This window comes from Phocoena sinus, chromosome 11 (assembly GCF_008692025.1).
Source record: "Phocoena sinus isolate mPhoSin1 chromosome 11, mPhoSin1.pri, whole genome shotgun sequence".
Classification (NCBI taxonomy): domain Eukaryota; kingdom Metazoa; phylum Chordata; class Mammalia; order Artiodactyla; family Phocoenidae; genus Phocoena; species Phocoena sinus.
The window spans coordinates 30,985,368-31,009,458 of NC_045773.1; the positions used below are offsets into that span (position 1 = coordinate 30,985,368).

Sequence of the window (24,091 nt, forward strand, 5' to 3'; positions counted from 1 at the left end):
TTTATCTTCTCAAAGAACCAGCTTTTAGTTTTATTGGTCTTTGCTATTGTTTTCCTTGTTTCTATTTCATTTATTTCTGCTCTTATCTTTATGTTTCTTTCCTTCTAATAATTTTGGGTTTTCTTTGTTCTTCTTTCTCCAGTTCCTTTAGGTGTAAGGTTAGATTGTTTATTTGAGATTTTTCTGGTTTCTTGAGGTAGGATTGTATTGCTATACACTTCCCTCTTAGAACTGCTTTTGCTGCATCCCATAGGTTTTGGATCATCGTGCTTTTGTTGTCATTTGTCTCTAGGTATTTTTTGATTTCCTCTTTGATTTCTTCAGTGATCTCTTGGTTATTTAGTAATGTATTGTTTAGCTTCCACGTGTTTGTGTTTTTTATGGGGTTTTTTCCCTGTAATTTATTTCTAATCTCATAGTGCTGTGGTCAGAGAAGATGCTTGATATGATTTCAATTTTCTTAAACTTACCGAGGCTTGATGTGTGACCCAAGATGTGATCTATCCTGGAGAATGTTCCGTGTACACTTGAGAAGAAAGTGTAACCTGTTGTTTTTGGATGAAATGTCCTATAAATATCAATTAAATTTATCTGGTGTATTGTGTCATTTAAAGCTTGTGTTTCCTTATGAATTTTCTGTTTGGATGATCTGTCCATTGGTGTAAGTGAGGTGTTAAAGTCCCCCACTATGATTGTGTTACTGTCGATTTCCTCTTTTATAGCTGTTAGCAGTTGCCTTATGTATTGAGGTGCTCCTATGTTGGGTGCATATATATTTATAATTGTTATATCTCCTTCTTGGATTGATCCCTTGATCATTATGTAGTGTCCTTCCTTGTCTCTTGTAACATTCTTTATTTTAAAGTCTATTTTATCTGAAATGAGTATTGCTACTCCAGCTTTCTTTTGATTTCCATTTGCATGGAGTACCTTTTTCCATTCTCTCACTTTCAGTCTGTATGTGTCCCTAGGTCTGAAGTGGGTCTCTTGTAGACAGCATATATATATATATACGGGTCTTGTTTTTGTATCTATTCAGCAAGCTTATGCCTTTTGTTTGGAACATTTAATCCATTTACATTTAAGGTAATTATCGATATGTATGTTCCTATTACCATTTTCTTAATTGTTTTGGGCTTGTTTTTGTAGGTCCTTTTCTTCTTTTGTGTTTTCCACTTAGAGACGTTCCTTTAGCATTTGTTGTAGAGCTGGTTTGGTGGTGCTGAATTCTCTTAGCTTTTGCTTGTCTGTAAAGCTTTTGATTTCTCTATCAAATCTGAATGAGATCCTTGCCTGGTAGAGTAACCTTGGTTGTACATTCTTCCCTTTCATCACTTTAAGTATATCGTGTCACTCCCTTCTGGCTTGTAGAGTTTCTGCTGAGAAATCAGCTTTTAACTTTATGGGAGTTCCCTTGTATGTTATTTGTCATTTTTCCCTTGTTGCTTTTAATAATTTTTCTTTGTCTTTAATTTTTGTAAATTTGATTACTGTGTGTCTTGGCGTGTTTCTCCTTGGGTTTATCCTGCCTGGGACTCTGCACTTCCTGGACTTGGGTGGCTATTTCCTTTCCCATGTTTGGGAAGTTTTCGACTATAATCTCTTCAAATATTTTCTCTGGTCCTTTCTCTCTCTCTTCTCCTTCTGGGACCCCTAAAATGCGAATGTGGTGTGTTTAATGTTGTCCCAGAGGTCTCTTAGGCTGTCTTCATTTCTTTTCATTCTTTCTTCTTTTTTCTGTTCTGTGGCAGTGAATTCTACCATTCTGTCTTCCAGGTCACTTATCTGTTCTTCTGCCTCCGTTATTCTGCTATTGATTCCTTCTAGTGTAGTTTTCATTTCTACAGTTATTGAATTGTTCATCTGTGTTTGTTTGTTCTTTAATTCTTCTAGGTCTTTGTTAAACATTTCTTGCATCTTCTCAATCTTTGCCTCCATTATTTTTCCGAGGTCCTGGATCATCTTCACTATCATTATTCTGAATTCTTTTTCTGGAAGGTTGCCTGTCTCCACTTCATTTAGTTGTTTTTCTGGGGTTTTATCTTGTTCCTTCATCTGGTACATAGTCCTCTATCTTTCTCTGAATGTGGTTTTCGTTCCACAGGCTGCAGGACTGTAGTTCTTCTTGCTTCTGCTGTCTGCCCTCTGGTGGATGAGGCTATCTAAGAGGCTTATGCAAGCTTCTTGATGGGAGGGACTGGTGGTGGTAGAGCTGGTTGTTGCTCTGGTGGGCAGAGCTCAGTAAAACTTTAATCTGCTTGTCTGCTGATGGGTGGGGCTGAGTTCACTCCCTGTTGGGTGCTTGGCCTGAGATGATCCAGCACTGGAGGCTACAGGCTCTTTGGTGGGGCTAATGGCGAACTCCGGGAGGGTTCATGCCAAGGAGTACTTCCCAGATCTTCTGCTTCCAGTGTCCTTGTCCCCGCAGTGAGCCAAGCCACCCCCCCGCCTCTGCAGGAGGACCCTCCAACACTAGCAGGTAGGTCTGGTTCAGTCTCCTATGGGGTCATTGCTCCTTCCCCTGGGTCCTGATGTGCACACTATTTTGTGTGTGCCCTCCAAGAGTGGAGGCTCTGTTTCCCCCAGTCCTGTTGAAGTCCTGCAATCAAATCCCACTAGCCTTCAAAGTCTGATTCTCTGGGAATTCCTCCTCCCAGGTCCTTTGCCAGACCCCCAGGTTGGGAAACCTGACGTGGGGCTCAGAACCTTCACTCCAGTGGGTGGACTTCCGTGGTATAAGTATTCTCCAGCTTGTGACTCACCCACCCAGCGGTTATGGGATTTGATTTTATTGTGATTGCGCCCCTTCTATCGTCTCATTGCAGCTTCTCCTTTGTCTTTGGATGTGGGGTATCTTGAACTTTTTTGGTGAGTTCCAGTGTCTTCCTGTCGATGACTGTTCAGCAATTAGTTGTGATTCCAGTGCTCCCGCAAGAAGTGAGCTCATGTCCTCCTATTTCACCACCTTGAACCAATCTCTCTTCTCTTGTTGCAGAGCAGGGGCTCTAGGCACGGGTTTCAGTAGCTGTGGTACGCAGGCTCAATAGTTGTGGCTCACAGGCTCTAGAGCACAGGCTCAGTAGTTGTGGCACACAGGTTTAGCTGCTCTGCGGCATGTGGGATCTTCCCAGACCAGGGATCGAACCCGTGTACCCTGCACTGGCAGGCAGATTCTTAACCACTGCGCCACCAGGGAAGTCCCCCCTGGTGTGTCTCTGAAACCTGGAAAGCTCTGAAAACCAAAAGTCATTTAGAACTCATTTGGTGGCACAGTTTGACCTGAATTAAGCTGATTTATCCCACTGAGTGTGAATACATTTTGCAGCTGAAAATATTAATACATTGGATCACTAGGGTCTCCCTGGACTCCTCTAGGGGTATTATATATAATCTACCTTAACTGCGCTGCTTTACCTTTCTAAAATTCAAAACATATCTGATTCCAAAACACATCTGGACCCAAGATTCTCAGATAAAGGACGGTGGACTTACATATAGATTTGGTCTGTCCAGGCTCTCTGCTTTTTCTCTCACTGCTGTGGCCTCTCCCGCTGCAGAGCACAGGATCCGGACGCGCAGGCTCAGTGGCCATGGCTCACGGGCCCAGCCGCTCCGCGGCATGGGGGATCTTCCCGGACCGGGGCACGAACCCGTGTCCCCTGCATCGGCAGGCGGACTCCCAACCACTGTGCCACCAGGGAAGCCCCAGGCTCTCTGCTTTGTAAGCATTACTTCAGCAATCCTTCCAACTGTACCGCAGGCACCATTTGTATATACCCATTTTACAGATGAGGAAAGTGAAGCACAGAGAGGTTAAGGGACATGACCCTTCCTCCCAAGGACTTGAAAGTGTGAAAGATGGGTAAGGGCTTTCAAGAACCAAAAACTCAAACCAGGTTGGCTGCCTGGCAGCCCCTCCTACAACCCAGAGCAGTGGGCTGATGGTGGACCTGCATCCTCACAGACAAGCCCTCCAAAACCTCTCCCTGCCAGCAAAATCCACAGCTCCTGGATAATGGTGAGACCAATCCTAGAAGCACTCTCTTCCCAAGATCCTGGACACACTGGTCTAGACAGTTTTCCTTCGTTCTTATTGCCCCTACAGCAACACTGCCTCTTTTTATGACCTTGGGTGAGTCACGTAACCCGAGTCTCAGTCTTCTCATTCATAAAGTTGTGAGCTGAGGAAACAGTTCTTATCTCACAGAGCTGTTCTCAGCATAGAGTGGGCGCTCCATGAGTGGTAAGCATGGCTGTAACTGAATGGCCCCTTAGGCCAACTGACACCCTTCCTGTTTTTGCAGCTTCACGCACTGAGTGCAGGTATGAAGGCCTTGGTGTCGGACTTCTGCGTCCAGGGGGCTGAGCTGTGCCGCAGGGCCTGTGGTGGACATGGCTACTCGAAGCTGAGTGGTCTGCCCTCCCTGGTCACCAGAGTGACAGCCTCCTGCACCTACGAGGGTGAGAACACGGTGCTCTACCTGCAGACAGCCAGGTAAGGCCCACGTCTCTGTCCAACCCTCAGGGACCCCACCAAGCTTCTGCCTGGGTTGAAGCACCATCTGATGCCCACAGAGGGAGCAGACTTTGGGGACCACCGTCTGCAGACTGTCCAACTCCCACATTATGTCTCCAATCCATCCACTTCTCCCCAGACTCATGCAGCTCCCAGCCAGGCTGCCACACCCTCCACCGGGACAACATCAATCTCCTCACTGGTTGGCTGCTTCCACCCTGCCCCACTTCCGTCCTTCCTCCACAGGCAGCCGGGGGATTTTTTTGAAGCCTAAAGAAGATCACATCTTTCCCTTGCTTGAAATTCTTCAATGGCTTCCCACCGCTCACAGGAAAATGCCACAGTCCACACTGTGGCCTGCAAGGACCTTAAGACATGGTCCCTGCCTCCCCTCCATCCTCTCACACCCTTCTCCTCTGCTCACTTTGCCAGCCACACGTTTCTTCTTCGGGGCCTGCAAACTCACTTCCCTCCCCCTAATCCTCTCCACCGCCAGGCTCCTCCTCATCTTCAGGTCTCAGCTAAAACGACACTTCCTTCAGATGCGCCCCCACTGCGTCTCTTTTTGTGTGACGGGCCTTGAGGGCAGGGAGTCTGCCGGCCTTGTTCACTGTAGCATCTCCAGGTTCAGCACAGGGTCTGCACCAGGAGGCTCCAACCTGAAAGGCAGGGAGGAATGGCTGATTCCCCCTCCCCGCAACAGGCGGTTTCTTTCTCTCTCTTATGTCTGTGGGTCTTGTGGCTGACCAGGCCTTTCACCTGCGTCTATCTCAGGTGAGTAGACAGGCCACATACTTCTCCAGGCAGGGAGAAAGGACCTGCTGGCAAATTGGCTATGTAACATTTCTTTAAAAAATTTTAAACATACAACATTTGTTTTTTCTCTTCAAATTACGAAAGGAATACAAAATCATGTATTAGATACTCTATGCCCCGCACTGTGCCAAGTGCTCTGCAAATATCTCATTCAGTTTTCCCAAACCCCCTCTCAGGTGACCCCATCCTCATCTAGAGATGGAGGCACTGAGGCTGAGGGAAGTGAAGTCACACAGGTCTGTGTGGAGCTGCAGAGGAATCCAGGGTTGTCTGACCCAGAGCCGCTAACCATTGGATTAGCACAAGGAAGAAGCTAAGAGTCACCTGTAGTTCTCCTATACATGCTTGCAATCTTGCATCTATCCTTTTATGAGCTAAGAAAATTTAATTTCCACCATCACTGTATAATTCATCATAAACCCCCGAATCATAAGATCTTAACCAAGAGAAAAGATTGTTTGTTCAGGTATCAAAAGAATTTATGTTCATGGTCTGAGAATGTCTGCAGTCTACAGCTCCAGCTCCATTTCACTGTGAAAGAAGCTACAGCCTCGGGATGCATTTCGGCTTTTGAGTGAAGAGTAGCTATCAGTAGGGACCTGGGAAAGAAAGTGGGTGGCCCTGGTTCTCCCACGGGGAGCATAAGAGTGCATGACGCTGGGAGAGGGGTGCTGGGCTGTCCCTCAGGGCTCCCCACCCTCTCACCTGCTGGTACCCCTGCCCCCTAGGTTTCTGGTGAAGAGCTACCTGCAGGCTCAGGAGTCCACATCACAGAAGTCTCTCCCTCAGTCTGTTGCATACCTGACTGCACCTGACCTGGCCAAGTGCCCAGCCCAAAATGTAGCCGACTTTCTCCACCCAGAGCTTTACACCACGGCCTGGGCACACGTGGCAGCCAGGTAAGCCAAGCTTAGAAATCAACCATCCCACCTGGGGGCAGGCTCCTTCCCACTAAGGCCTTTGGGACTGGCTGGGTAGACATTCTAGGATACTCTTCCAAAAACCACCCCCTTCCCCAACCTCCTCAGTCCTCTCAGCTCCTGCCACCAGGGGCAGAAAGGAGAATTCACCTGTCAGCCATGGACCACTATCACTTCCTCATCCTGGTCAAGATAGGAAGACATCACCTCTCTAGCCAGTGCAAGGAATTTTTTAAATCTTTAGGTTCTCACTGTGGTTTGCATTACAAAGAATGTACCCATATGTAAATACTACATATGTATTGGTACGTAAATACTAATAAATAAAGCAATACAGTCATCCATCTGTATCTGCAGGGGATTGGTTCCAGGACCCCTGCAGATACCAAACTCCCAGGATGCACAAGTCCCTTCTATAAAATGGGATATTTGCAGATTTGCAATATTATGTGTAGGTATTTGCATATGCACATCCTCCCATTTACTTTAAATCATCTCTAGATTACTTATAATACCCAATAAAATGTAAATATTATGTAAATAGGTATAAATACAATGCAAATGATATGTAAATAGTTGCCAGCGTGCAGCAAATTCTATTTTTGCTTTTTGGAACTTTCTAGAATGTTTTTTTTCCAAATATTTGATTCTTGGTTGAATCTGAAGATGTGGAAACTGTGGATACAGAGGGACAACTGTGCTCACATATTTGAAATATCCCACAATCTAAAAATAATTTTCGAAAATGTGACTATAACAAGGGATAGTATATGTTTATTTCCAGGGTCTAGTAGGCTCCAGGTAACACAGACAAGACCAAGGACTCCTCCATTCTGTCAACCAGCAAATATCGTCGGACACTTACTGTATGTCAGGAATGTCCAAACATGCCAGGGGGCTGGGAATAAAGACACCATCATGGAAAAGGTGGAGAGATTTAGCTACCTAGAAAGGAAACCTTCTGAGCCCCTCCCCAACTAAAACACCAAAAAATCCTGGAAAAAATAGTTTCATTATATAATATGAGGTCTTATATCCCAACCTGTGGTCTCAGGGATGGTTAATAGTCATTTCAAGATCACAAGCAACTTGGGACATTCATTTATGTTTTACTACAAATATTTAGTACCTATAATCTGCCAGGCACTGTTCCAGTCACTAGGGATCTATCAGTAAACCAGTCCGACAAAAATCCCAGGCCTCGGGCTTCCCTGGTAGCACAGTGGTTAAGAATCTGCCTGCCAATGTAGGGGATATGGGTTCGAGCCCTGGTCCGAAAGATCCCACATGCCACGGAGCAACTAAGCCCGTGCGCCACAACTACTGAGCCTGCACTCTAGAGCCCAAAAGCCATAACTACTGAGCCTGCATGATGCAACTACTGAAGCCCGTGAGCCTAGAGCCTGTGCTCCACAAGAGAAGCCCCCACAATGAGAAGCCCACACACTGCAACGAAGAGTAGCCCCCGCTCGCTGCAACTAGAGAAAGCCCGCACGCAGTAACGAAGACCCAATGTAGGGGAAAAAAAAAAAAAAAGCCCAGGTCTCACAGAACTAACATTTCAGTTGGAGCAGTGGGGCAGGCAAAATAAGGCTGCTCAGGGTAATTAAAATGCCATCAAAGTTGGTCTTCTATATCCCCAGATGCAGAACCTGTGAATAAGGAGGGTGACCATACTACACTTTTATACCGGGACTTGAGTATCTCGATTTTGGTATCCGTGGTGGTCCTGGAACCAATCCCCCCAGAGATACCAAGGGACGGCTGTATATTGCTTTTTGCTTAGAACTCAATGTGACATGTGCTTATCTATCCCATGACAAAGCAAAATAAGTATTGCTTAATAAACAGTTTGTTTTGCATACAAATTCCAAGGGTCATGAGTGGATGGGCAGGGAATAGAAAATAAAAGAATAAAGGTTAACTAAATGGCAAATTACCAATTTCGTGGTTTGGAGAACAAGGATTGGTTTTCTTTTCTCCTCTTTTCTTTTTTTTAAGGTCCCTTTGGTAGAACTTAGAGCAGACTGGGTGACTGACAGGCTTCACCAGCCTTTAGAGGAAAACCACTCTCCTTGCTCAGCCATAGGAAGTCAGTCAGTTGAATGGCCTGAAAACACTGGTAGCAGGATGGAGTCTGCATTAGAAAGAAGGGATGGTGCCTGGCCCAGGGCCCTGAGGCTTTACAGCCGGGAGGTTAAGAACAGCTCCACTCCTTATTAGCTACGTGACCCTGGACCAGTTAATTAGCCTCTCTAGCACTCTGTGTTCCCCACTGCAAATTGGGAATGCCTACTCTTAAAAGGGTTAAAGAGATAATGTATATCAAGTATTTAGGTTTGTAACACAAACAAATGGTCAATAAATTGGTATTATTTCTACTTCTGTGGGACCCCAGGCAGCCTGGGACCAAATGCCACCCATCTCTTCCCCACTTGTTCAAAAACAGAACCTTTTTTCTTTGGCCTTTAGGCTCATAAAGGACTCAGTGCATCATTTACAGACTCTCATGCAATCTGGGGCTGACAGGCACGAGGCATGGAACCAGACCACTGTCATACATCTCCAGGCCGCCAAGGTGAGCTGCCCATCAGCTAAAGCTGAAAGAGACCTGTTTTGTTTCCCCAGCAGGTTGTCCTGCTGAGAAAATCAGAACTCTGCCATTATTCCCCAGCCCTGTTCAGTAGCTGCCTTCATTTGACTTTCGAGGCTTTAGTCCAGGGTATTTTAATTAAAGGACTTAACTCCAAAGCAAGCTTACTGGCAGCTCTTAGGGAAAAAGTGTAATGAGGCAGTGTTATTGGATTTGCTTCAGGTTGTTCAATATTTCCTCCCAGATAGAAAAGCAGGTCAAGTCTCTCCTCAGCCCCACAGGCAATCCTTAGATGTCTGATTCCATTTCCACTACGTTTTGTGTTTGCGCATAATTCACAGTCAGTCAGCAAATATTTGAGCACCCACTCAACATCAGCCATCAGGCTGGGTACTGGGGGCTCAACAGTGTCCACAGACGGCTGCGATCAGGAAAGCACCGTCACGGGGAAATACAGGCTGCCACAAGATCCCAGAGCAGGTGCAAGTCTACCCACCTTGAGGAGTCAGAAAGCCTTCTCAGAAGCGGCATACAGGCCAGGACTGCAAGGATGGGCTGAAATTAACCAGGCAAGGGGTGGAGGCTGTGGCTTTGGACAGGAAGGTGTCCCAGCAAAGGGATGAGGAGGTGTAGAAGGAGGAGGCAAGAAAAGGCATGGTGCTTGGGAGGAGATGTACATCCTTCCAAGGAGAACCAAAAGGAAGAAGACAAACCAGGACAGGAAGGAGGACAGGGGAGGAGGAAAGATAGGCAAGGCCTGGCACCTTCTGCTCCACTGTGAGAAGTCTGGCTTCTGTTTCTCATTGCAGTGGGAAGCCTCTGCAGGGTCTGTATCAGAGGAGCGAAGCGATCAGTTTCATTCCAGAAGGATCATACAGGCTTCAGGGGGTGGAATGGACTGGAGGCTAAAGGCCAGGACAGAGCAGGCAGCAGCAGTCTGGGCAAGCGCTGAGGGTGATCCAGACCATGAATCTGCCAGAGGGCACGGAGAGAAGCGGGTAGATGCAGAGATATTAAGGGTGTAGGAGAAAGGGATGGGCTTTAGAGAGCAATGCAGTGGGAAGGAGGTAGGAATGACTGCTGAGCTCTAGCTAAGGCAGCTGGGACTCTGGCCCTACCTACAGCTGGAAAACCAAGGTGTTCCCTTCAATCCTCAGGCAGCAGGCCCCAAAAATAGCAGGCTAGAACAGGGGAGCCCAGAAGCGTTTTGCAGCCTCCCTCATGGGGCGGGCGGGGCAGGGCTGGTCAGGCAGGCTGGGCATGAGCGCCACCTGGTGACCTGCCACCTCCATCACATCGGCCGGCGCCGGTATTGACTCTGCCACCCTCCATTCCGCTCCGGCCGTCACAGAGGCACCCCCCTGCTGTGTCAAATGTCCGGTCAACATAGAAGAGGGTAAGCAAATGCTGTGCTCTCATCAGACACCTAAAAAGGAGCCACACCTGCCCATTATTCGCCTGCTTTCCAAACCCATGGCCGGCCATGCACCAGACACTGCTTGCCAGGGTTACCTCATATTAAATGACCCTGAGAGGGAAAGTAAGCATAGCCTCAGTTTTAAGGATGAGCGGCTTCCTGGGAAGGCGGTGCCCAAGCCGAGTCTCTAAAGTCATAACGCGCAGGGAAATCTGCACTTTCTGGGCTCTGGGAGGACATCTACTCTACAGAAACCTCAAGTACCCAACTGGGTCTCATCTGGAAACCACAAATGTGTAGGGAGAGTGACGGCAACACGAGGGGGGGTGGGGAACAGCGGCAGACGGGTGGAGGAGGAGGATCGGACCCTGGCCTAAGTTCTGGTCCCAGCCCATTATAATCTCGCCTCAGTCTCTGGTGGCTTTGGCAACACAGCACAGCGGTTAACAGTACAAACTTAACCGAGAGGCAGACTACCCTGGTTTGGATCTCACTGCTACCACTCACCAGCCAGTGCTTGGGCAGGCAAGGAACTTAATCTCTCGATGCCTCAGAGGCCTCATCTGCAAAATGGAGCTACTGATAGTACCTAACTTGTAGGATTATTGTGAAGATTAAATGAGTTAATACCTGTACAACTTGAAGAGCCACCTAGGCTACAAATGCTACACATCCCACCCCCACCCCTAAATTAGGCAGGAAGCAAGGCTGAAACAGACACACACACACACTAATAAATAAAGTTCATTGTGTTCAGAGCATGGTGCCAAGGTTTGGCTCAGCCTTTCCCAAAAGGAAGAGGCCACCTTCCTCTCTCTGGTCCTCCTCCTGCTTTGTGAGGCAGAGGCCCTTGGGCAGCTCTTCATCACTCCACTCTTAAACCCAGGTCCCTGAGAATTTAAGGATGTGGCTCTCAGATTAGAAAAGGGAAACAGGGCCTAAGTGAAAAAAGTGAGGCTCTCCAGCTGTGCCAAACTGGGTCCAGTTTGAACACCAAGGGCTGTCTGACGCAGCAGGGACAGCAGAGCACATCTTCTCCTTTTCCATATTCCAATGCTGCAAACCCAGCATGGCTGTGAGCACCCCAGGTCCAGGTGGCAAAGTGGTATTGTTAGCACCCACGTGAGGCCTCCCTGGGAAAGGCAGATCCACTCCAAGTGAGAAACCTCATCAGGTCACTGGCCTGTTGAAGACTCTGGTGGCCCCCTGACCCCCACAGAATAAAATCCCAACCACATCATTCACAGCCCTTCATCGACCTGGGTCCCAATTGCCCATCCACCCTGACTTTCACAGTTCCCTGTCATCACCTCACCTTACCCTTAAATTGCTGCAGCCTCCTGAAAGTATAGCCCTGTGCCCGTGCAGTTCTCCCCTGCCTAAGAATGACTATTACCCTCGTTCCTTGTCCCTCGGGTAAATTCCTTTGATCCCTCGAGACACTCTAAGCCTTGCTACTTCAAGTCACTACCAGCAGTATGGGCATTACTGGGGAGCTATCCCAAAATCTGCATTTTGACAAAATCCCCAGGTAATCTGTACACACATAAAAATTTGAGAAGACCTAATATATATGCTCTCCTTTTCTCTCTCCTCCCATAGGACTCGTATATCCTACCAGATAAAAATAATGTGCATTTGTCTTAGGGAGAAGGGTTTAATAACCAGTAAGGCAGGAGCACCCACCAATCAGAAAGGACTTCAGACCTAAGGGAAAAGCGTCCTGCTGGGTCGGGCAGCGTTAAACCTTTAGTTGCTGGGCTGTGTGGAGGAGGGGCATCCCTGGGAAGAAGCCTGGCAGAGGGGGTTCTCGCCAGTTGAAGGCAGTGGTCACTTACCAACCAGCATCAAAGTATTACTTTAACCACCGACAAAGCCGGACTGTTGTATATGGGCTAATTAGCTTACCTCAAGGAGTTTACAGTCTAGCTAGGATAAATTTCATGTACATCTTGAACCTCTGTTCTCTCACTTCAAGGCACACACATACATATACACACACACACACACACACACACACACACACACACAACCACTGCCTTGAACACAGCAGACAATAAGTAGCTGTTTTCTTGAGAAAAGCAGTGCTGTCCTCCACTGTCCCCAGGTCAGCCTCCAATACTGCTGTATACTCTCTCTCTGCTTTCAAACCTTCTTGACTGGCCCAAGGAAAATGAGGAAACTAAGGACCAAGTTCCAGAGCCCACCAGCCACCAGCACACACACACACACACACACACACACACACGTGCACACACACGTGTGCACACACCCCTGTCAAAAAGGCTCAGACGCGGTGAGCTAGTAGAAAGGCAGCGCTTGTCAGCCTGCTGGGAAACACATGGCCACAGCAAGCTTATTCCAGTAGTTTTGCCAAGCTTCCAGGATGACTTGTCGAGGCAGAAATCAGAGGCTAACGCATCTCTGTGTCTTTGTAGGCACACCTCTACTATGTCACTGTGAAGATTTTTACAGAAGCTCTGGAGAAACTGGAAAATCAACCAGCAATTCAGCAGGTGCTCAAACGTCTCTGTGATCTCTATGCTTTACATGGCATCATGACTAACACGGGCGACTTTCTCCATGATGGCTTCCTATCCGGCGCCCAAATAGATGTGGCGAGAAAAGCCTACCTGGACCTTCTCCTCCTCATCCGGTGAGTGGCTGCCCTTCGCCCTAAGCCCTTTGTTCACTTCAAACTCCAAAACCTTCAACTCTAAAACCTTGTTAAATGGGGGTCTGGCAAAAGCAGCACCAGCCCTGGACAGGTTTACATCCTAGCATCATTACACCAACATAAAGCATTATGAATTAATGAAAGGAAAAAATGGGGGGGAAATCACAACTAAAAATGCTTAAGAATTGTCTAGCTACCTCAATTGAACTCTTCAACACTGTCCAGAAATGAATCTACAGAATATGAATAAAAGCATACTACATATTAATAATATTAATGAGCCTTGGTCTTAGCTAATACTTAAGGAACACTTATGCGTGGCAGGCACTATGCCAAAAGCTTTTATATACATCATCTCATTTAACCCTGATAGGGCTCTGAAGTGGATACTATTACGCTCCCCCTTTTACAGGGGAGGAAATTCAGGCTTAGGGCCCAAGGTCACACAGTAAGCCAGAGGAAGGTCTGGGTACAATCGAGGACCTGTCTGCCTCCAGAGCATGTGCTCTTAAACTGTATGTTAAAAGTGAAGGGTGGGCTATTGTTTATTTCAAATGTATCCTTATCTTTGTTGAATATGCTTAGTTGACTAAGCTCACTTTAATACTCCCTCAGCTTCAAAACGACATTTTTAAAATCTAGTAATTCACATGCTGATTTGTAACACGATAATATAGCTTTTATATGCAGCAGAAGGCGGGGCAGTGTAGGGTCATGACATACTAATGCAATACTTCCATCCTGTCACTTATATAGAATCTAAATGATCACTTTAAAAACATGTAAAAACCAAAGCCCCAACATGACCAGGGCACTGGAAGAAACAGAAATTAATACTAATTAGTAACCATTGTCCATAAGATGGAAAATGAGCTAACTTGATAACACCACCTTTTCTGAAAAAATAGGATGCCTGTTGTGTATGTTGGGGACTGGATGTGGTATGACACGTGTGTATATGACTTTTCCCCTAGAACCTCCAATAGTTCACATTATCAACAATACTAAGAACAAAAAGAAAGGGGAATTCACTGGCGGTCCGGTGGTTAAGACTCTGCGCTTCCACTGCAGGGGGCATGGGTTCGATCCCTGGTCAGGGAAATGAGATCCCGCATCCCACGCGGCCCAGCCAATAAATAAAGATTTGAATTTTTTTTAATAAAATAAGATATTCATGAAGGAGGTTTTAAAAAAAACTAGACCAGGTTCTTTTTCTTTCTAACAATATGCAACATGTTACATATGACTCCAAATAAGCACCTAACAGATATTTGGTGGTCAGTAAATATCTGTTTAATTAAATCTTCAAAAATTATCAAAAACTACCTTTGATACAATTATGCCCCGGGTATTAAACTTTCCCTAATATAGAGAATCCACTGGTGGGAACCATTAATAGCATGATTGAGTACTGCACAGTTCAAGCCCAAGCGTATCTAACTTTCTGAAACGATTGGCATTTAAAAGCACATGAAGACAATAATATTCTAGCCCTGATTGCCAGTGATAATGAAACACAAACGATCACCTTAATACCTATAAGCATGATTTTTTTTAATCTCCAACAGCACGCTAAGTGCTTCCCTTGGCCCCAGAGGCTTACAATTCAAGACAAGAAAGACAGCACTGACACAAACAGACAACTTATGCATGCATCAAACCCACAAACTGATTTACTCACATTATGGTTCCTAAGTAACCTTCCGACTACTGCAGGGTAATTAGGTATGTAACAGACTCCATGCTTTTAACAGTTCTGTGTTCCATGCCTCGATTATTCAGTATCGCCCTCAGATTTCTGAGATGACAAATGAAGGACGGCACACTATTCTAAGTGACACTAACAACCAGCTCTCTGTGTTATGGTAATTAACTGACCAAAACAGTTTTTAGTTGTTTAAATGGTCATAAAATCTCAGGTGGGAGACTTCCAGGCAAAGACGGCAGACTGAACATATGCATTTATTTTTGTTCCCTCCTGAAACCCTACTAAAACGTCAGTAAATTAAAAAAGGCATAAACCCATAAAAATTTAAATTTTAAAAGGCATTAACCCACAAAGAAAGAGAACAGCAGAGGAAACATGAAATTTGGAGAGTAGATGGACAAACAGTGACTTAGCAGACTTGAATAAACTGAATCATAAACCAGCAGTAGGAAAAGCCAAGAAGCAAACAAGTGCCACCAAAGAACCTCAAGAACTACAGCACCAGGGACCTCTGGCAACGGGGGTGAAGGTAAACGTGACAGGATGGGTTGGAAGTCTATTTCAGAAGGAGTTGAATCCCCAGTTCCCCTTCTCCTGTCTGAGTAGTTTTAAGGCTTTCCCTGACCGCACTCTGGCAGGAGGGTAAACAGAGGGTCTACAGACTAGGGGACATCAGGCATAGCTGAGGATGAAGAACATCAGGCTACCCTACAGAAAACAGGGCCTTGAATAAATGTTTATAGGCCAATGCTGACAGTCCTCTCCCCCAGCCCTCTTTTCCCACTGGTTCCCAGCAAATTGGCAGCCAGGCTCGTGTCCTGCAGGAAAATGATAACATGATCCTCCTCTAGAGAATCTGACCAGCCCAAAGGAGAGAGAAGTAAAGACACTGACACCAAGGTCCCCCAATGGTATACCCAGTTCACCCCACAGGGAACCCCACACTGACAAGCACACCCAGACTTCTAATCAGCTAGTTAATGCCCCACTCTTAGCTATGATCAGACACTCAGGGATCACCAGACACCTGAGGAAAGCCCTTGACATAAAAGACAGAGACCAAGCAAGAACAAGGCGACTTGAGGGTCACAAAAGGAACTTCACAGAGAAGAGAACTTTTTTGAAAGATCAGTAATATCCTCAAAGAGTTAAGAGGAGCTATGGCAACCACAAAACAAGAATGTCATTTCCTAAAAAGTAATATTCAGAGAACCAAAAAAAAAAAAGGGCTCTATGAAATTAATGATAGTGAAGATGAAAAGCTCAATTGAAGGACTGGAAGACAAAGCTGCAGAAATCTCGCAGAAAGAAAGCAAAAAGGCAAGAGACAAAAATAGGAGAGAAGCTAAAAATAGTAAGAGGACTGATCCTAACTGTCCATCATCTAAAGAACAGGTCTAGAAAGAGAAGACAAAGCAAGCAGAAGGGAGCAAATCATTAACAAAATAATTCAAGAAAATACTCCTCAAATGAAGGATATGAGTTTCAGATTGAAAAGGCGACAGACTGGAGGAGAGGAAACAAACACACATACACAAAATAAGTCAAACATATAGTGTGCAAAGTGGTAATAAACGCTACGAAGAAAAAGATAGCAGGGAAGGGGAATGAGGAATGCTGGGGGTGGGGGTGGAGGACTGTAGTTTCAAATAGGTTAGAGAAGGCCTCTCGGGGAGAGTGATGTCTAAGATCTGAAGGTGGGGAGGTGAGAGGAGCCATGTGGTTGGCTGGGAGAAGTGCATTCCAGGCAAAGGAGAAGTACAAATGCTGGAAGCCAGAGAGTGCCTGGCATGTCCATCCAGCAAACAGAGAAGAGGCCGCAGCAGCTGGAGTGGCATGACTGAGGTGGAGAATGAGAACAGAGGTCAGAGAACTAGGGGTGTACTGGGAACAACAATGGAGTGGGTGTAGGTCACTGCAAAGATGTAAGACTTTGACTTTCACTTTGTGTGAGAACAAGGAAGCTTCTGAGCGTAGGACAGACACAATCTGAGGAGATCTGAGGTGTGTTTCTAAAGGGTCACTTCAGCTGCCATGTTAAGAATTGACTCGGGAGGGGGACAATAGTGAAAAGCAGGGAGTCCAGTCAGGAGGCTGCTGCAATAATCCAGGGGAGAGATGCTGCTGGATTGGACCAGGGTGATAGCACTGGAGGTGGTGGGAAGTGGTAGAAGTCTGGATATATTTTGAAGGTAGAACAAGATTTGCTGACAGATTAGATATGGAATGTAAGAGACAGAGAGGAGTTCAGGTTTTGGGCCAGGACAGAGTCGCCATTTACTATAAACGGGGAAGACTACAGGAGAGCCAGGTTTGGGCAGGATGGATAGAAGGTTTAGAAGGTCAGGAGTTTGGTTTGGAATACATCAAGTTTGAAGAGCCTGCTAGAAATCAAGTAAGATGTTAGTAGGCAGGAGAGACGGGAGAGAGAACTTTCGAAGTCACTGGCATATGGTTGGTATTTAAAGCCATGAGAAGGATGGTATCACAAGGGGTGAGTACGGAGTCTTGGGACCCTCCAAAGATGATGATGAGGTGACCTCGACAAGAGCTGCTTCAGTGGAATGGTGGGAGTGAAGACCTGAACAGATCTAGTTGAGAAGAGGCGGAGAAGAACCAGAAAGAGCAAGCATCAACAATCAGAACTCTTTCAAGTTTTGTCACAAAGCAGAGTCAAGATACGGGTCAGATGATGGAGAGGGAAATAGAGTCAAATGATTGTTTTTATTTTATTTCATTTTTTTGCAGTACACGGGCCTCTCACCATTATGGCCTCTCCCACTGTGGAGCACAGGCTCCGGACGCGCAGGCTCAGCGGCCATGGCTCACGGGCCCAGCCGCTCCGCAGCATGTGGGATCCTCCCAAACCGGGGCACGAACCCGTGTCCCCTGCATCGGCAGGCGGACTCTCAACCACTGCGCCACCAGGGAAGCCCCAAATGATTGTTTTTAGGTGGGAGAAATGACAGCTTGTTTGTAAACTGATGAAAATGATCCGGGAGAGAGGGGAATTTTGACGTTATAGGGGAAAGGCAGGAGGACTTCTGGAACATTGCTCTCTACTAGGCAGGAGGGGAAGGCATCTAGTGGACGAGGAGGGACTGGTCTGAGCTGGGAACCTGGACAGTTTACCTGTACTATGAGAGAAAACCCCATATGTTTAAATGCATGGGTGGGAACTTGTGGAACTCTTCTTACCACTTCTATTTTACCAGTGAAATAGGACTCAAAGTCATCTAGGTTGAGAGAGATGGGGAGGTGAGTAGTGTAGATCTGAACATCAAAGAGAAGGTGGGAGATAATCATCTAAGAGAATGGAGGAGTAAAGGAATTAGAATGTGATATGACTGCTGGGTAGCAATAAGGGCCCACTTGAGTCCTTATTACAACAGTCAGTATTGGTTCTTCCAGCCATATATTGTTACAAAGGTATGGGTCAAAGTCGGTGGACAACTCGAAATAACGAGGAATGGGGTTTTGCTAAACAAGTATGACAAAGCAGGAAAAATTGCTCAATATCGTTTGGAGGGAGTGAATATAATAGACCATGGAATTTCAGACAGACGAGGGAAGTGACACCGTGTAGATGAGGGACTTTAAATAGGCAGTAGGTGAATCATGAACAGCCCTGTAGGAAAATCATTTCATAATAATGATTAAAGGCCATCCAGAAAGGATTAAATAAGTCCAGTATCTCAGTCACCTCAAATACTCTGTGAAACGAGGGTTAAGGAAGAGTGTAAACAAATAATCACATATTTTATTTTATATCCTCTGCTAAAAAAGGAAGGGAAGCATGGGAACAATTATTTTAATATTTCATTCCATAGGTTAAAATAATTTTGTCGCTTGAGAGGGAAAATAAGAATCATAGAAGTCAGAATCGTAGAGGGAGTAAGCTAGAAAGAGGAGACAGTGACAAGAACATGGCTGAGACGATGGTGAGATGCAGGTGTGGATGACAAGGCCTGGTGCGTGATCCTGGCAGACAGTGACAGAGCGAGGCTGCAGAACACGGTCAGTGGAGGAGAAGATTCAAGGAACTGAGAAACCAAGTTTTAGAGGAACTTCCACATAGACAGTGAAATCACTAAGAATTATGACAGAAGTGCTGGAGAGCGACCCCTAGAACAGGAGAGATGTGGTGGGAACGTGGCTCTGCCGTGAACAGAATACATAAACTCATACTAACACACAGGATACATACAGTCATAACAAGGTAAGCACTGAATATCAGTCTGGCCAAAACTGTAATTATATTGGGAGGCAGGAAGGCCGTGGGGAGGAAGCAGAGGTTGGGGGATGGGGACGGGGGATGATTGGTACTGCTGAGGAGAGTGGTGCTAAAATAAATCCGTATCTTCTGTAATAGTCAACAGATAATATCTAGCACCAATGAATATGAAGTAGCAATACAAACAAGACATTTAGAGTCATTCGGGTAAATTCCCAAAATATCAGCTAAAAGACTAAAACTGATTGCCTCTAGGGGTAGGGGGGAAGAAACGGAGGGGAGAGGCAGGGATATGCTGATTTTCAATAACAAGCCTTGAAGAACTATTTGACTCTTTATGCTGTGCTTATATAACTGATCAAAAATTAAAACTTAAAGAAAAAAAAAGCCAAGTTGTTCGAAAAGTGGATAATGATGCAACTTCTAATTAGGTGTTGTTATTCACCATCCCAGATTAATCAGATTCGTAAAAGCAATCTAAAATACAACTCTTTTGTTTTTTTCTCTCAGAAAGGATGCTGTCTTGTTAACTGATGCTTTTGACTTCACCGATCAGTGTTTAAATTCAGCACTTGGTTGTTATGACGGAAATGTCTACGAACGTCTGTTCCAGTGGGCTCAGAGGTCACCAACCAATACTCAGGTAGTTGAATAGAACACATTATAAATTATGCAAGAGAGCCGAGAGCAAGCAGTGAATATACCTCCATGTTTTCCCATTTTAATTGATTCCCATTAGGTTAGAAATTGCTTGGCATAGCATGTCTATTTAAAATATTTTGAGAATACATAAAAGAAACCAGGAGCAGGGATGTGGCCTGGTAGGAACTCTGAGTCTGAATTGTAATAAGCAAAATGCATTGCTCAGAATTTGGCAAAGGGAATTTGGAGAAAGGCCCAAGCTCTAAATCACGGCTTGACATACACAAGGGCATACACACATAGTGGCAAAGTGGCTTTTAAGTAACAGAAATAAAAAGATAAATCACTGCACTGATTTAACCATCTTAATTTCAGCCTTTTAACTCTTAGTTTCGTGTTGATACAGTAGGTATTCAGGGGTGATAGGAAGCTTGGGGGTGGGGGTCTCTCTCTCAGCCCTCAATGCCTGCTAGAGATGCCTCCTCCCTCTTCTCTACAAGGAAGAAAATCCCAGGGACAAAGAAGCCTGCTGCACTGCCATCAGTACCCCAGGAAAGCCAAATAAATGACAATTACAAGGGTTATGGCAAAAAGATGCCCAGCTGTCCCAGGAGAGAACACGAGAACTCATTAACAGAAGAAGGGGGAGGACTCATAAAATGCTAACAGTCTACAGCCAGCATCCCAGACTCTCTGCTATGAGCCTCATTGGGAAACATTATGAATATCAACGCCTACATTAACTGGAGTAGAGAAATAAACCCTGTATTTACAATTTGGGGAACCAACATTTACTAGCAGATTTGATACACATGATCAAAACAAAAACACTCTATAGCTATACAACAGGTTATTTTAAGTTCTATAATGCAGATCTGTAATTCAGATGATGAAGTCTAGTTTTTTACCCCTTTCCTCTTCAAATTTCAGAAAAGGTGTCTTAACACCTCATCAAATTGGCACCTCTCAGGCTTTCATTCACACTTAGCATGGTGTTAGACTTGCTCTTAAAATTCTGCATCCTGTCATACCTCATAGCTTAATTTAACATGGTTATCTAAAGTTGCAACACAACGTTACCCCCAAGATGGTTGTCAGCCAGAAGGCCAATCCCTGTCTCCAGGAAGGCATCCTTTTAACTCAACAAGGAAAGATAAAGAACTTACCTAAAGAAGATACAATACATTTACTGCTTAGTACCGTTAAGCTACTTCTAGTGTGCTACTTTTTCTAATGATTAGATCTCTCTACTTTCTAACATTTAAATCCTGGCATAGACCTACAGCAATCCTGTCACTCCAGATTAGCCCCTGTGGTCTAAAGAAACACACATGCCCTTTGGTACTCGAGAGAAAAACCTACCCTGCCTTAACACCTGTCAGGAAACACTGACATATCTAGCTCAAACCTGCTTTACTAGCAACACAAGGAAACATGCCAGTTCTCCTGATTCCTCGTATTCACCAAAGAACACAGGGGCTTCCTTGTCTTTTACTTGTTTCTACTCTTCATCTTGAAAGAATTTAATCTGGACACTAGATTAAATTCTAGAGGGCAGGCTTGTCTAGATGAGGGGCATGACTGACCCACAACATCAGCAGACTTGGTAAGATGGTGATGCACGCCATCCTATTCACTCTTCCCTATCTCCGGCCACGTGACTGTGAACAAGGATGGAGTTTTCATCTTCCCAACTCCAGAGTCTATCACAGAGTAGATACTTTGCATTTACGGAGTAAATGAACATGGTTCTGTGACCTACACAGCGGAACAAGGACCCTGCTACATACCCAATACTGCAAACTTTTGCCATCCTAGCTTAGATTACCTTGCACAAAAGGTGACAGGTACGGCAACGTGACTCTTTCATGCACAGCGATTTTAAGAATGTGAGATTATGAGTGACCTTGAAGAATGTTTCCAGTTAGTTAAAACGACACTTGGTTGACAACTAATATATGCCTCCCTAATCTTACATTTCTGGCTCCTCTAGGCACCATCAAAATAGCCCTTTTAAAGTGTAGTTTCTAATCTGCTGTAGGTAATTTTGAAACTGCAGTTAGAGACATTTTTCCTCATTTGCACTAGCAGAAAAAGGCACACTACAGGTATTTCAGATAAATTAAAACAAAAGCTACTTTGAAACATGCCTTGTAGACACAAAAGTACACACAGGAATTTATTTCACTGACATTTCTACCAAAAGAAAAGTGCTATGCTGTGTTGAAAGTCTTAGAATTATAAGAGTCTCTCCTGTCTGGGGCAGGTTAGGTGCTGAGCTTTATCCCCAGACAGGATGATGCACTCCCATGGCTTACTCTCGCTATGGTGTTCTGCCTTTTGGCTTTTTTCCTGATTTGGATGCTATTTCAAGACAGTTTCTCCGAAATGAACTGCAAAAGACTGTTCCTGTTCCCCACGTGAACTCCTATCTAAGTGATTCCCTATAGATGCAAGCAGTGAAAGAACCACTCGGGATAATTTCAAAATAAGAATCCTATTTCCCCCCAATTATTCTATTGCAGAAATTTATTCAAGTAGTTGCCAGATGCGTTAAACACACCTACTGATCCATGCATTCATTCAATCATTCAACAAATAGTTACTGGGCATATGATGTATGCCAGAAACTATTCTAGGTACTGAGGACACAGGAGAACAAAAGGGTCATAGACCCTGTCGTCAAAGAGCTTACAGCTTTAACTGAGACAGGCAAAAAAGTAAACAAGTAAATATTATAAAAGATAAGGGTAGATCTGTGAAGAAAAGAAATCAAGACATCACCTTAGAAAATAATGGGGATACCCAATTCTGACATAGAATATTGCTTACCTGATTTCACCTTCTAGTTCCTTGCTTTGTGGTTAACATGTTCAATTTCAAAGAGCCTCAAAGAGTCAAGCCTTTCATTTGTATTAAATCCCAAAAGCAAATGATAGCTGTGTTTTTTTAATTGGCCACCTGCATCCACAATTTAAAATCTGCATGAGAAAAGGAAGGATGCCCTTTGGAAAAAATGTTTCCCCATATGTTCACACAAAATGAACTTTAAAAACAAATTTAAAAATTAAGAATCGTATGTAATGTTACTTTTTTGAAACTAAAAACTTAATTTGAAAGTAAAAGTCATTAATCCTGGCAGAAATAGTCTGTCTTAACAATACACTTTTTTCTACAAACAGGGGAACCCTGCGTATGAGAAATATATAAGACCATTATTACAAGGCTGGAGATCCAGGCTATGAAATAATCAACAGCGTTCAGGAGGCACCACCACGTGGTAATGGTACTATGGCATATGCATCATTAAAATCTACAACTACATATGTATGTATTTTTAAAAAGAATCATTATCTTCCAGAGACACAGACTGAAGCAGATGAAATATCTGTGATTTATTTCAAAATAATCCATGGGAAGAAAAAGGGGGAGTGAGTCATTGTTGAAGCTATTCAGTGGGTACGTGGGTGTTTACATTATTCTACTTCCGAATATGTTTGAAATTTCCCACAATAAAAAAACAGTAGCACTATCCATTTGCAGCTTCTATTTTGTTAAATGCCAGGATTTGCTTTAGATCTAGCAAAAGCCAATAGACTCATTAGTTATCACTTGTGTCCTTATAGCACACATTTATTTATCCCAGGGCTTAAAAGAACACACACACACACACACGCACACAAACAATCCTCTTCTAAAAGTGCCTATACTTGGTATAATCTAAATAAAATGTAGATCATCACACACCAATCAGAATGGCTGTCATTAAAAAGGTAATAAATAACAAGTACTGGCAAGGATATGGAGAAAAGGAAACACTTGTGCACTGCTGCAGGGAATGTAAGTTGGTGCCGCCTCTATGGAAAACAGTATGGAGGTTCCTCAAAAAATTAAAAATAGAACTATGATACAATCCAGCAATTCCACTTCTGGGTATTTACCCAAAGAAAACAAAAACACTAATTTGAAAAGATACATGTACCCCTACGTTCACTGCAGCACTATTTACAACAGCCAAGATCTGGAAGCAACCTAAGTGTCTAACAATACATGCATGGCTAAAGAAACTGTGGTGTACATAAACAAAGGAATATTACTCAGCCATAAAAAAGAATGAGATTGTGCCATTTGCAACAACATGAATGGACATGAGACAGTACTGGCTAAGTGAAATAAATCAAACACAGAAAGACAAACACCATATGATTTCACCTACATGTGGAATCTAAAAAACAAAACAAATGAGCAAACAAAACAGAACAGAAACAGACTCATAGATACAGTGGTGGTTGGCGGAGGTGGGGATGGGATGTAGGTGAAAGGGATTAAAAGGTACAAACTTTCAGTTATAAAATAAGCAAGCCATGGGATGTAATGTACAGCATAGGGAGTATAGTCAATAATAGTGTGATAACTTTGTATGGTGACAGATGGTTACCAGACTTATAGTGATCAATTCGTAATGTATATAAATGTCGAATCACTATGTTGTACACCTGAAACCAATATAATATTGTACGTCAACTATACTTCAATTAAAAAAATGAAAAGGAAAAAAAAAAAAAAAA

General features: G+C 44.4%; 1 protein-coding gene across 4 annotated transcripts in view; it reads left to right on the forward strand.

Moving 5' to 3' along the window:
* ACOX2 (acyl-CoA oxidase 2) overlaps positions 1-23,056 on the forward strand; it is a 36,057-nt gene extending 13,001 nt beyond the window's left edge. For all 4 annotated transcript variants that reach the window (XM_032650093.1, XM_032650092.1, XM_032650095.1 and 1 more), the window contains 6 exons: positions 4,305-4,495; positions 6,061-6,231; positions 8,725-8,830; positions 12,701-12,918; positions 19,392-19,524; positions 22,706-23,056. In XM_032650093.1, coding sequence (XP_032505984.1) covers positions 4,305-4,495; positions 6,061-6,231; positions 8,725-8,830; positions 12,701-12,918; positions 19,392-19,524; positions 22,706-22,768 — 882 coding nt within the window. In that variant the 3' untranslated portion in view covers positions 22,769-23,056. The remainder of the gene's footprint in view (positions 1-4,304; positions 4,496-6,060; positions 6,232-8,724; positions 8,831-12,700; positions 12,919-19,391; positions 19,525-22,705) is intronic.
* Positions 23,057-24,091: the final 1,035 nt, after the last annotated feature.